We start from the raw sequence: 14,063 nt of genomic DNA, 5'->3' as shown, positions 1-14,063 counted from the left end.
TACTCATACTTTCCTCACAGTATTCCGTTCTACTTTCTCATGTAGGAGTAGTACAGTATTTCCTTAAGGTGGGATTGGTTTACCAAGCTTTAGATGTTTTGATGTAAGTCTTTTACATTTCTGCCAAGGTTTTTCTTTGTCCACTGGAGAATAGACTAAGTTACGAAAGACACTAGTTATCATTAGCTCTCTATTTTTTTAATAACAAAAATCTGACCTATCAGAAGTAGAAAATAAGAGTAGAAAGTAGTAGAAATTCAGGAAAGTTGTATGAATGCAACAGCGTGTCAAAGGCATAAAAAGGAAATTAGGGGAGTGCGTATGCTCCTTAGCACGATCATACATTCGCTAGGAAGAGAAGCTCTTGTTTTAACTGTATTAGAACTTTCTTGTTTCATGTAAAGCTTGAGTTGTTAGAAGTATTCCCTTGAAAAGTCTTGAGTAATTATCCAGTTATTTGTTAACTCCTACCTTCATACCCTTCCAGTTGGGTATAACTTTAGTCTCCTGCAGGATGACAAGAAAATACCTTAACGTAATAGCCTTTGGGAGAAAAGAAAAAAACTTTGCAAGTCAACCAATTATTCTTCTTTCTTTACATTATATATTGTGCATTACTGTTTATGTAGATTATACTGAAAGATTTAACAGTACAGCTTGTGAAAACAGATAGTGAAAAGTGAGAAAGGAACAGGAGTTGCATATTGTTGACTAAACGCATCTTACTCTTTTCAGGCTTTTCTTGTACAGGAACATTGTAAGATAATTGAGATGTAGTCTTTAAAACACTATATATAACGAAAACAAGATTTTTCAGTTGTTTACTGTGTCAAAGCTACCACTGAACAGAACGCATTATGCTTAAATATTTTTAGATTAATAAAACATTTCATTAGATTTGCATTATTGCGTTTAAGATTAAGGGACTGAGTTGGATTCTTTTTTTTAGCGTAGGTTTTGTCTTGGTAGAGACTGAATTTATTTTATTTTATTTTTTTCCCAAATTGATCTTGCATTACAATTCTCTCATGGTTTTATGACATTTTTTTCAATATCTGACACTTACCTCTTGTATCCAAACAAGAACTTAAGAATAGCTCAGTCTACAAGTTTCATATGTACCCTGGAAGATGCTCACGTAAAGATGCAGATGACAAAAAGGGTGAAAGTTTAAAAAGAGGTGCTTTTTTTCATTGTGAATTATTTTTTTTCTTGTATTTCTTCTAATTCATTCTTATTTATACACAGCGATAAAATCACTGGATTGTTAACTGTTTCTGTAATATGGGCAGCAAGATATAGGATATTACGTGAAATAATTATTCAGGCTTTACATCCGTATTCTTCACAAATGTTTGTTGTCTTAATAGACGTTGTTTTCATCTGGGGATTTGCAAAACATGTCATCTATGCAGAACTCTAAAGCACTCAAACCTTCTTCAAGTTTTTTCATTTGGTTGAGGGGACCTCCGTGTATTAAAAATTTTACACAACGTTCAGCCTGAATTTTAGAGGGAAGATATAAGTGTGGATGAAAAAGGGGAGGACACTGTAAAATTTGTTGTATAGCTGTTGCTATTGTGCGTGCTGTTGATACACTGTTTCCATAGAGCCATTTTTGGCTCTGATTTCCTTATTACTATTTAATGACATATAAAATCCATAGCAATGCTGAGATTCATTGTGTTAGGGCACTTCACAAGATACGGTAGCTAGTGGTAAACAACTCACTGACTTTATATTCCAAGGAGTAAATATAGCTAGAGATTATGACAAAAAGATGAAGTGGAATGCATGACAGGGTATAACGTAATCAGATGTGTGCAGTTGCTAGCTGGTCTGTAATCATCTGTATGCCTTATGGAGTTAATTATTTATAAGAAATCGAATACACTTTGAGATGGAAGTTAAATTGGAAGAGTTTGGCTATTACAGCTGTTAGATTAGGTATTTTCCCTGGTTATGGGAAGTAATATGAGAGAAAGCATAAAACTTCTCTTCAAGGTGTAGAATATGGGGATATTGAAGTTTGGAAGATTTTTGTTCAAATAGCTGGATGAGGATAAACTTGATGACATCCTAACGTCTTTCACAGAACTTCATGTTTCCATTGTAGGATAAGGAAACTGTAGAAGGATTTTAAAAGTTGACATAAATGTTGAAAAGCCAATAGGTTGATGACATTGGGAGCATTTGGGCTACATTTGAAAGAAGGCTTATAAGCATCAAGAATATTGAGGATAAACTTACGTCCTTAAGTAAGAAGGTCCATAAGTCCCAAGAGTTTAATTTTTTATGTAAATAAAATAGGAGGATTTGGACCAAGGCACTGAATGAAGTAGATCAGTCAGTCACCTCATCTTGGGGTCATTAATGATATCCTACCAGGGATGTACAGAAATAGGCAAACAAGCTTGGATCAGTTAGTGTCCGTTGGGTTTAAAACTGTGGAAATGTGAGATAGCAGGAGGAAGACAAATGAGCTATGAGTATTGGGTGCTGATTTTTAAATAAATAAATAAATTAGGTTTACGGATTGTTTGGCATCTGGAACAGAAGTGAATAAAAATTACCAGAAGATCAGGAAAGAGTTAGCCCTCCCCTCCACTTAAAAATAGTGGAAACACATAATCTAGAATGAAGCATCAGAAATGGGGAAAGCGTAATCTGCTAAGAATGAAAAAAGACAGAACTGGAAATTGCTACTGGTTAACAAACCTAGAATGTAATTATATCTAAAACTCAGAATCTGTTGAGAGCTACGATGGCTGTTGTACAATTAATGATAACTAGAAGATTCCAGGAATGTATGTCTCAGAATTTCTAAGTATGAACTAGGAAAAAGGGTGTCATCAGTATCTCAGACAAATTCCTCAAATAAGCATTAAGAATTTCAGTTGCTCAACATGAATTGACTTAACATTTTCGAACAGTAATGGTGCAAGTGTTGATAAGGCCTTTCAAGGCTAACCAAGACTTTAATGAGCTAACTGAAAATTATTAGGAAGTTTCACCATTAGGTTTACCAGTAGTCAGAGTGGTCTTGTAGCATTGTGCATCCTGGGTATCACCTTGTGAACCTATTTTGATGTAGTTTTTTCAGATTTTTTTTAGTTTTGTCCAAAAAAAATTATTAAAAAAAAAAAAATAGAAATTCCAAGGGAAAAAATATTAGAAGAAGTATTTGGTCAAAAGGAGGATAAATCTGAGATAAAAGCCTGGATACTTCTTACCTTACCTCATTGCAAAGTTGAGCTCCAGATCTTTGACTTCCTTTGACTCTTCAGAGAGAGTCCCCTTTTCCTTGTTAATAACTGACCCCCTAGATCAGTCGATGCAGCAATTCACCTTATTTGTTCCCATTCTCCAGGCTGACAAAAGTTTTTCTTAGGGTAAAACTCAGCAGCCAAGCAAGAAGGAAAAGCAGGCTTCCTAATGCAGGTTCTGCTGCTTTGCTGATTCAGCTCAAAAAGCAAGGCCCGATCCTTGTTTCCATTAAATAAAGTATGTGTGACTGGAGGAAGCTGAGAGACTCGCCTTGCGAAGATCCTTATCCTTGCTGTTGTTCTCCTCCTGTGCTGTCTCGTGTCTTACGGTTCCCCAGATACTTATTCTAGACAGTTAAGTTCTAAACTTTCATCTGAAAACCTTTTTTCTTGGAAGCACCGGATCTTAACCTACTGCTTGGTAAATAAATTAAAATTGAAAAAAAAAAAAAAAGTCACAAAAAAATGACCTCAAATCTGAAATAATAGGAAGAGGACAGATGGAGGACTGCAGAAGGTCTTTGTGTAGGGGGATAGTTGTTGGAAAGAGTGGAAAATAACAATTCTTGTAATTGTGGAAGAAGACAGAAGAGGAGTTTAAGGTCTAAACCAAATCATCATAGGCTGTGGTCATAGAGGAAGACTGTATACCAGTCGCAAACTAGAAAAATTCACTTTTTTTTTTCTGCTAGAGATGTTTAACTCTGTTAGCAGAACAGTGAAAGAAAAGTGCATTTCAGCACATGTTCTCATGTGTTAACAGTGGGAGTTATGATTATAATTCAGAGAACTTCAAGGCTTTCATATTTCCTAGAAGGCAATAGGGAAGGTTATTTGGTACTTGAATGTACTGTTCCAATTTTCTCTGTTGTATGTTGAACAATTAATAATAAACAAATTCTAGCAGCTAGTCATAACAGCATTGTAATACTGACCTGTAAAACAATTAATGCTACGATATTCAAAATGAAGTTGTTCACCACAGGGAATCAGGCACTGAAGTAATAAATGATTGATTTATTTTCTTAATTACAGTCTCCATGTATTTTTTGGCTTCAGTAGCTGAATATTATTTCATTGTACAGTTTGTATGACTAAACTTCATTAACATTGCCTCTTTCTGATACAGAGCTATGATAAATGTTTTCTTGGCTCTTCGGAGACTGCTGATGCTAATAGAGTGTTCTGTGGCCAGCTCGGAGCGGTATATGTATTCACTGAAGCACTCAACCCAGCACAGATTTTTGCAATACATCAGTTAGGACCTGGATATAAGGTAATAATAGATCTTAAAAAAATGTAAAACTGGAAAAAGAAAATAATCGATAGATATAGTTGGAAGATATGTATGCATGTAGATATTCCTCTTAAGATCATGTAAAGCTATGTGAATTGTTTGCAGCGAAAGAAGAATATTTCTTCAAGTATCCTAACTAACCTTAATTTCCACCAGCTTTTTGAAAGATGCAAGTTATTTCTTTAAAGCCTAGCTGAAACATGTTTGTATGTGAAATTTATGACTTCGGGTCATAATCATATTAGAGCAATTTTGTATTTGGTGTACTGAATACCAGGGGAATAACCTTCTTCTCTACTGTTTGTGTATAAAACCTGAGTTACGGCAGATTAACAGTCAACAAGGCATAATGAACAAATTCTGTTCAAATACACTGTTTCAAATAGTTCTGCTGAAATAAAGTTGAGCTTTTTTCTCATGCTTTGCCAGTGATATTTAGGGGACAGTCTGGACAAATTAATGGTGCATGCATAAACTCAGATGTCTAGTATGAACAATCACTTGTGTCTTGGAATGGCTGTGTGTAGTATTATGTAATGAAGAAAAACAATGCAGATGCTTTGCAGAAGTCTGCAGAAAGTGCCTAATCGAGAAGGCTTGAAAATGAATCTAACTCCAGTTGAACACTATGGAATTTCTGCCATCAATTATTCCCAAATTTTCTTTTTCTGATTTGTGAAATTTGCAGTATCATCTGAAGTAGGCTTTCAGCTTTTTAGTATATAGCATGTACTCTGAAAATAAAAACTTTAAAAAATAACAAGCAAAAATCAACGTTTAGATTCTCGTAATATTAATTTGGTGTGCTGAAAATGATTCTCTGAATTATTTGATGACAGCTAACACCCTAATGACAGTGACAGTTGAAAATGTCTTTTATGGTATGTATGTAGTGTGAATAGCCAAATATATGTCAAGGTTACTTGGAGAAGAATTCCATTCCATATGGTTGATGGTTAAAACCTGCCTTGAAACTGAAAATGTTCAGTCAGTCAAGAGAAGTGTATCATCACCTCTGCAAACAATGCATACTTTATTCCAAACTTAATACTGTATTTTGTTTGAAAAAATATTTCTGCAAATGTTTTTTGGTCGTACAAAAGAAAGTAATGTAACCTTATACTTCTTAATAGTAAAAGTAGTAAATCTTCATGAATTTATTGAGTTTGTGGATTTGCAGCAGCATAATGAAGTGATGTTACGTAGGAATAATGCTTTCATTTGTTTCAAGAAGTGAAAATCACTATGTAATACTTTCTGAGTGTTGAAGGGGTTCATAAGGCATACACACTTTCACGCTTGCCATGGTTTAGGCTGGGCTGGCCACTAAATGAACAACAGATGCTCTCTTTACAACATTTCCAGTAGTTACTGTCCTAACCTTATTACAATGTTGTCAAGTTACCTTGCTTGATTCATAGGTTTCCCTTAAACAACATTTCTTCACACCTGTAGTTTCTTACTGATTTTTGTAAAATGTCAGTTAGGTGACATTTAATACTTCAGGGATATTTTTCTTTGGTATATCAAGTTTTTAGGTTTAGGTCATGTTCCCAGCACAGTTAATACCTCATTCCTCTCTAAAGTAGTTCCCTTCCTTGTCTAAAAATATGACAGTATATTTTACTAATAGTTAAAAAGAGCAGGTTCCTGGAGGAGGACCTTAGAAATAACACAATTTCTTTCTTCAACTTCATTATTTCCAAAAAATAAGACAAAGCAGAACTCTTTTTTTTTTTTTTTTTTGTCACCTTCTTCCAACCAAAGGTTGTCCCACAACCAAGAAAAGGAACCATGTCCTGTGATTTAGAGATCTCAAGGCACTTTTATGGCTTTTGCTCAAAGCTTGCCTCTTTCGTGTCTCAATGTATTTCTCTAAATTCTTTCAGATTCTGTGTGGCTGCAAAGGTCCATCAGTTCAGAACACTTCAATACGGTATTTCATAGTCCGAGGGAGCCTCAATTGACACGTAGCTCGAATTCCTGGGCATAAGAGATCACATTCTTGCTCTTACCTGACTTGCTGATGCAAACTGGCCTTTCAGAAACTTTTCTTAAGTAGTTCACTACATATCCTGTTTATTCTAATTGTTGGTGCTGTTAACCGACTGGGAGAATCAACTGTTCAACTTTTGCAAAAGAGCAACTATTCTAGATGCATTGTGAACTCCAGTTGTGCCAAAGCTTTTCTCCCAAAGGAGGATTATTCAAAATACTGGAGAATTTTTAGAGAATATCTTCATACATATGTTTTTTCTTTCCTAGGACCGTCTCTGGTAGTTCCTTCGATTTACAATTCTTACTTTGGTCCACTGTATCCTAGGATTCTGATTCTTTAGGGAACACAGTCATCCCTTATTTGGTGCTCTACCTGCTTTGTTCATGACAAGAGACTGTGATTTTGCCTTTCATCCAGCTACCCTCACAATCGTTCATAATGTCCCTAGTCTACAATGACTGCCGTTCAGACCTCTGGAATACAGAGAAATCTGCAAACTCTACCAACGTACCAGAGCTCGGGCAGTGCAGTAGGCACACATCGGTGAATATATATAGTATGTAATGTTGCAAATGACACCAAAGCCACAAAGTTCAGGAAAAGGCAGATCTTGGTCGACAAAGAAAAGTGTATCTGTTGCACATTGACCCACCCCTATCCTGTAATGCAGCAGAAGCAACAGATTTTAGGATTAACTAGAGAAGAAGTTGTTAAAATAAGCTTTCTTTATTATTTATATATAATATTTATATAACTTTATATATAATATTTATATTACTTATTGCACGTTACATGCTTATTACAGAGCTGTAACGTAGAAACAGTTCATAATACTTCCATGCTGGTCTTGCTCAACATGTCCTTCTTAATCCATTTAGTCATAACCAGCACGCCTTAATATAAAAATCTATTTATTAAGCAAATAGATAGTTCACTTGGAAATACTAAATTTTCAGCTGTAGAAAAAGGCCTATTTTTTTAACAAAAAATGTTACATTGATTGTGTGAGTAACAATATTGAAAAACTGCCACACTTGGTAACGATTGCATAGAAATGACATGTAATCCAACTTCTAAAAGGGGAAGAAAGGACAATATACTGGCAGTAGAACTGTGTGAATTGCCTCTTCCCCATTAAGTCTTCTCAAATTCATCCATAAAGTGTCTTGAAATTTTAAATTATATTTGGTAGATACATAGTAGAATTCAATATTTGCATTCCCAGGTTTTATCTGTGATAAAGCATGCTCATTTGGAGTCTTGCAGTTGCTGAACAGGACTTTTGCCTACTATGTTGCCAGTTTCAGTTGCCATAGGTTGCCAAAAAAAAGAGGAAATGAGAGCAGCATCCTTGCTCTCACTGTACTTTTTCTGCTACCCATCATTGTTCCCAGGCAGCAAAGAAGAGAGAGAAGCGTGTCTGGTCTGGGATCCTGAGGGGCTGATAAACAGAGAATTGAGGGTCAAGGAAGGTAATGTGGGAGGAAGAGATCCATCTGATAGCAGTGTTTGCTTCTGTTTATAATGGGATGTTTCAACAAAGCCCTTTCCTAATAGCCCTGCCGGATCCGCGCCACTCCCCTTAACACTCCCATATGCATTTCAAAACGATTCATCAGATTATTCTGTATGTTGCTGCATCTGAGTTTGCTCTTGATCAGTGCTGCATTATCAGTCTTTGTCATAGATAAAGGTTGGAGTAAAAACGCATTAATGCGCGCACATACAAACACATGCAAAATGCTCTTGAAAATTCAAATTTGCTTAACCCAGTCATATAGTACAAGATAATATTTTATGTACGGACACTGAAACTACAATAGCAAAATGAGGTAAATAGTCAATCAAAAAGCAGCACTCTTGCTGCTAAAGGAAAGGGAAAGCTGCTGGTGTTTAATGAGTGGTGCAGATCAAGCACAGCTTCGTTTACCGGAGAAGACAGTGCTGGAGTAATTCTCAGCTGTCTCTGTTCCCTCTCCTATTCCTGTAGGAGCAACAACTATCCTTTATGCCTTCTTTATGGAGCCTGTACATATTTTTGCCATATATAGAATATGTTAAATCTAAGGCTCTTTTTTGCTGTCTCTATGCCCTCACACTGATTGTATGAGATCGCAAAGTTGCATTCCTTCAGTGACCAGTAACTAACCATTTGCAATTGGAGCTTATATGCTTGACAGCCTCTGCTCTCCTCCTGTGGTTGTATTTTCCCAAGCCCCCAGTACAGTATGCGTGTATGAATTTCTTTTCTCTTTCTGTCGATCGATGTTAGTAATAAAGGAGTGTCATACATCAGAATTTGTAGCCTTTCTTTCCATTCTGTTATAATAATCTTTTGTGTAGGAGACTAGCATTTCCAACTTATGGTTAGTCTTTGATGGCATGAAGTCCCGTTAATTCTTGGTTTTCTCCAAAAAATATGAGGCAGTATTATATTGATTCATAACTTATTTGTGCTTGACTTCCAAACAATGGTCTCTGATAAATTCTTGAGGCGTAGTAAACACTGAAAACTAGGAGGTAGATAATGCCAAAAATATTTTATAAAACTGATTTTATTTTAACTTATGCACTTTAGAAAGTTGCAACATTTCATAGTAATGATACAAATTTTGTGTTGAAACACTGACATATTTAAAATGGCAAAGTTATGAAAAATTATATAAAGGTAAAACATTCTGAGCTTTGGGATCTGACAAAGCTTAGAGGCATGAAAAGTTTTCTGGGGAAGAAGTTTTCATGTAGTAAAACATCAAAATATAGCATATGCAGAATGCAGATATCTATGGAAAGCAATGAAATCACTAAATTGTTTCTGTCTCTGCAGAAAGTGCACAGAGATTTATCTGTATAGTTGAAAATCCCCTCTGGGGAGAAATACATCATCACCTTCCTCAGGACAAATCTAATCTGTAGCAGTCATTTCTTGATAAGTGACATGTAGCCAACCATATCAAGAGAGAGCCAACTTTCAAGCTCTAAACATAATACTCATTCTGTGGTTTTTTTTCTACCTCAGTGCGTAGTGTGGCACAATAGGAACATGTTTCTAGATTAAAATGGTTGTGCCGAGGGCCGAATACCCACAGTGTGTGTATTTTGGGGTTTTTACTTCAGATTGGTTGTAGTCTGATCCTTTGGGGTGACTGAACGACTACCACCAATTGGAGGACATTTTGGTTTCAGCCAAAAGGAAGGCCTTGGTTCTGAAGAGCTTTGCAATATGAACAGAGCAGTAAGTGGGGATCACTGTGAGTTTTCCTACACAATGGACTCCTGACACAAGTGTAAATCACAAAATCACAGAATGGTTGACATTCTTGGAAGGGACCTCTGGAGGTCATCTGGTTCAACCACCCTGCTCAAGCAGGGCCACCTGCTCAACAGCAGAGCCAGTTGCTCAGGACCTTGTCCAGAGAGCTTTTGAGTATCTCTGATGATGAAGACTCCACCACCTTGCTGAGCAACCTGTGCTAATGCTCAGTCACCCTCACAGTGAAAAAGCGTTTCCTGATGTTCAGAGGGGAACCTCGTGTGTTTCAGTTTGTGCCCATTGCCTCTGGTCCTGTCACTGGGCACCACTGAGAAGAGCCTGACTCCATCTTCTTTGCACCTTTATATTTATACACACTGGTGAATCCCCCCTGAGGCTTCTTTTCTGCAGGCTGAACAGTCTCCCAGCTCTCTCAGCCTTCCCGCATAGGAGAGATGCTGTAGTCGCTTCATGATTTCAGTGGCCTTTCATTGGACCTGCTCCAGTAAGTCCATGGCTCTCTTGTACTGGGGAGCCCAGACCTCCAGGTGTGGCCTCACCAGTGCTGAGCAGAGGGGAAGGATCACCTCCCTTGACCTGCTGGCTACACCCTTCCTAATGAAGCCAAAGATAACGTTATCCTTCTTTGCCAAATGTAGATTTAACCACTGACTTCCTGTTCACTTACTTTGGCCTTTCCTACTTGCATTCTCTGTTCTGGTACCTGCATCTCCTAGATTTTTCAGCATGGCATTGCTGCCTCCCTCCCACTTGACATCACCAAGCGTGGGACAGGGCTGACTGACAGATCTGCTCCAAGGGTTCTCCAGCAGCTGCAGTCAGGTGCTCAGTTTATGCAGTCTACGTCAATCTTCGGACCCACATACAAATGGATGCTTGTCCCAAGGCCTTCTAATGCCATGTGTCCATCAGTTGAGCAGATGTGCTTTCCCATCATCCGGCTGTAAGCGAGAGAATTTCGTCAGGGTTTCCAGCAGCCTTGAGAGCTCTGCAAATGTTGGATGGGTTTTATGGGTTTACATAACTGGTAGGAGCCTGTAATTTGTTTGGAAAGAGCAGCTGACGGCCTTGAAGTTGCCTATTTTAATTCTTGTAGCCTGGATAACCAAAACCCTAGTGATAGCACTTTCAATGGTTTCATGATACTTAATTTCTTACTTTGGGGGGGGGGGGGGGGGGGGGAGGGAGGGAAAGATTTGGTAGGACCAAAGGGATAAAGAGAGTTGTGATGGCTGTACACAGTGAAAACAAGCAAAATGATTCATAATTAACCTCAGCAAGAAATTATTTTAAACTGAGTAAAGGTTTTAAAAATATAACATTACAGAAATATTGAATTAATTAAATGGTGGTAATTTCTAACAAATTTGCTTTACTTGTGTCAGTGCAGCACTGTGTGTTACTACTAGTTGTCTTTTTGCCACTGTCAAATGATTGTTACATGCAGAAGTAGTTATGTGCCAAGTAAACCTGACAGCGCTTTGCAGAAAGGCAGAAATCTGTCATCTTGTGCTTGATTGATTTGTCAGTGCTGCCAGAAAACCTAGTTTTCATCAGATATGAATCATGGTATGTTTAAGAACAATAGAATTTTTCAGTCTTCCTTTGTAAAAGCTTTGAGTTTGAGAATCATTAATTCAAAAAATGGCAGTTATAATTTTATTTGAAATTTTTGTGTAAGTAGCTATTTATATATACTCCTGACTGTTAATGAAACATGGGTTTTAATGTTTAAAAATAACTATTCCTTTAGTCAAAATAGTATAGGATGCTATATTCTAATTTGAGTGAGTTTATATGAAACAAAAATGCAAGTCATTTAATTTGTTCTTTATTTTTAATGCGTTTTATGCTCAATTTTTTATTTTAACATATTTGTAGCTGTTTAATGTGACACATTTCTTCCAGATAGTTACTTCTGAAACTTGTTAACACTGATGCTGAAAGGAGAGAGAAATAATTCTACACGAAATATCAAATACTATTGACTCTACTCCACATCAACATGTCAATATAAAAAAATGGTCTCATTGTTCAGTTGTGTTAAACTACTGGAAAATTAAAACAGAGTTTATCAGTTTCCATCTCCTTCTCAAGTCTAATGTATTTTATGCACATTTTGTGGCAAGGATTTTGTCTAAAATATCTACTTTTTAAAACTTCCGTTTTCTTTTTTTTTCAGAGCACATTCAAATTTAAATCTGAGAGTGACATTCATCTTGCTGAGCACCATAAACAAGTGCTATATGATGGGAAACTTGCAAGTAGCATTGCTTTTACTTATAATGCGAAGGCTACTGATGCTCAGCTATGCCTTGAGTCCTCACCAAAGGAAAATCCTTCAATTTTTGTACACTCCCCCCATGCTCTTATGCTTCAGGTTTGTGCTACTAAATTGATATTCTGTGATTACTGTTAGCTCAACATCATTTCGATAATAGTAAGATTTGTGTGGTAGTGTACAAAAAGATTGTTATTTTGTATTATTTACCTATCACTTGAACTGTTCTTTCTTGGCTCACTTTGTAGAGAAAAAAAATTACTATTTCTTCATTAAGTAGTGTATACTTCAGACCATAAGGCAGTTTGCCACGATACTGAGGTTCTGTTTAATGTTTGGCTTTAGGTATAGTGATTATAATTCGGCCATAAGCAATGAAAATAAGTTACAACAAGTTTGATTTAGTTTGCACTCAAGTCAATGTTAAAGTGTTCCCAGGTTATGTTTGTAACTGTTCTTTAAAATTGAGATTAACTGAGGTTTTTCCTTTTTTTTTTTTAATCTATTTTATTAATGTAGGATGTGAAAGCTATCGTAACCCACTCCATTCACAGCGCAATTCATTCCATTGGAGGGATTCAAGTTCTTTTTCCTCTCTTTGCCCAGTTAGACAATCGACAACTGCACGACAGTCAGGTGGAAACAACAGTTTGGTAAGCTTCTTTCAAGCAAGATAAAAGCTACATTAAGCTAAGAATATTTCCTGTTTTGTTGTGGGAATGGTTGATTTGTTTTCTTTTGTAAATGCCGTGACTTACACTTTACCTTTGTTTCTTTGAAAATAATGCTATTTTTTAAAAAGTAGTTTACTGTAGAGATGTGTAAATTGTATTAACCTGATGAGGTTCCAGATGGAACTGGCATAAAATTGATTGGATTAAATAATGAATTCGAATCACTCTGGAGTCTTTAAGGACAGTTTTGTGACAACTTTTGCAACTTCTGAAAGAAACCGATGTGCTTGTACTTTACAGTGCAAAGTCGTTCACTTTATCAAAGTCTGTGCCATTTAGCAACATTCAAAATTAAGGAAAGCTATCACCTTCCATATCTTCTATCACCATCCACCTGGTCAGAAAGTCATAGAGCTGTGGTCAGTTATTTTGTGTCCGTATTACAACAGTGACTGGGGACACACCAAGAGAGTTTTAAACGGGGACACGTGAAGTCTCTGCTCTGATAGCGTGGAAGTAACGCCAAGGTCGAAAAGCCTGCACAGGAGTTAGATGAATGCTTCCATGTGTAGCCTGCAAAGGACCGCTTGGGAATCTGCCAGTCCCCGCGCTGACTTGTTCAAAGGTAGCTCAGCTGGAGTTATTTTTGCAAAGAAGATCTCTTGCCGCCTGCTTGTCAGGGCAGGCTCCTATTCCAGTGGCAAGACGAGATATCTCAACCTGTCAGAAAAAAGCGTGTGTGACCTAAACCTTTGGGGGTAACAAAACTGAAAAAGCAATGCTGAAGAACTGGTACGGTGTTTCCCTGGAGGATGGTATCTAGCCAAAAACCTGCTAGAAAACAGTGTTTAGGGGCAGCTGACTCTTGTATTTTAATCCATTTGTACAATAGGTGCATAATTCGGAGTACATGGCTTATTTTCCTGCTTAGAATACTCTGCCATTATTTATTCTGGATATTTTCTATTGCATTAGCTAGTCCAGTAATAAATTAGTTAACTGAAAAACAATTAAATAATACTAAAATTGCTGACAATTTTGAAAAATTGAACTGAAAGTGATACGTTAGTTTTATTTCTTGTGAAACATCACTTGTCTCAATCTAATTTAAGAAATTAATCAATTTATTGAAGTTTTGTCAGTCATCTATTTTCCCCTTTGGTAACTCAAATATACGTAGCTAAGATGGCTGATGTTTTTTATTTGTTTCTGTACTGTGAAAATTTCAAATATTTGATGAGGATATTTTAGTACAATGTGAGAATACCACAG

At 36.7% G+C, this 14,063-nt stretch overlaps 1 protein-coding gene across 4 annotated transcripts in view; it reads left to right on the top strand.

Annotated features, from left to right (window-relative positions):
- NBEA (neurobeachin) overlaps nucleotides 1–14,063 on the top strand; it is a gene marked incomplete at its 5' end in the record, with an annotated part of 525,299 nt that overhangs the window by 125,970 nt on the left and 385,266 nt on the right. For all 4 annotated transcript variants that reach the window (XM_082492157.1, XM_082492158.1, XM_082492156.1 and 1 more), the window contains 3 exons: nucleotides 4,396–4,542; nucleotides 12,019–12,216; nucleotides 12,637–12,770. In XM_082492157.1, coding sequence (XP_082348283.1) covers nucleotides 4,396–4,542; nucleotides 12,019–12,216; nucleotides 12,637–12,770 — 479 coding nt within the window. The remainder of the gene's footprint in view (nucleotides 1–4,395; nucleotides 4,543–12,018; nucleotides 12,217–12,636; nucleotides 12,771–14,063) is intronic.

Source organism: Vanellus vanellus, assembly GCF_965231255.1.
Source record: "Vanellus vanellus genome assembly, chromosome: 1".
NCBI lineage: Eukaryota > Metazoa > Chordata > Aves > Charadriiformes > Charadriidae > Vanellus > Vanellus vanellus.
The sequence above is the reverse complement of the archived record's forward strand: the minus strand, read 5'-3'. Positions and strand labels throughout refer to the sequence as shown.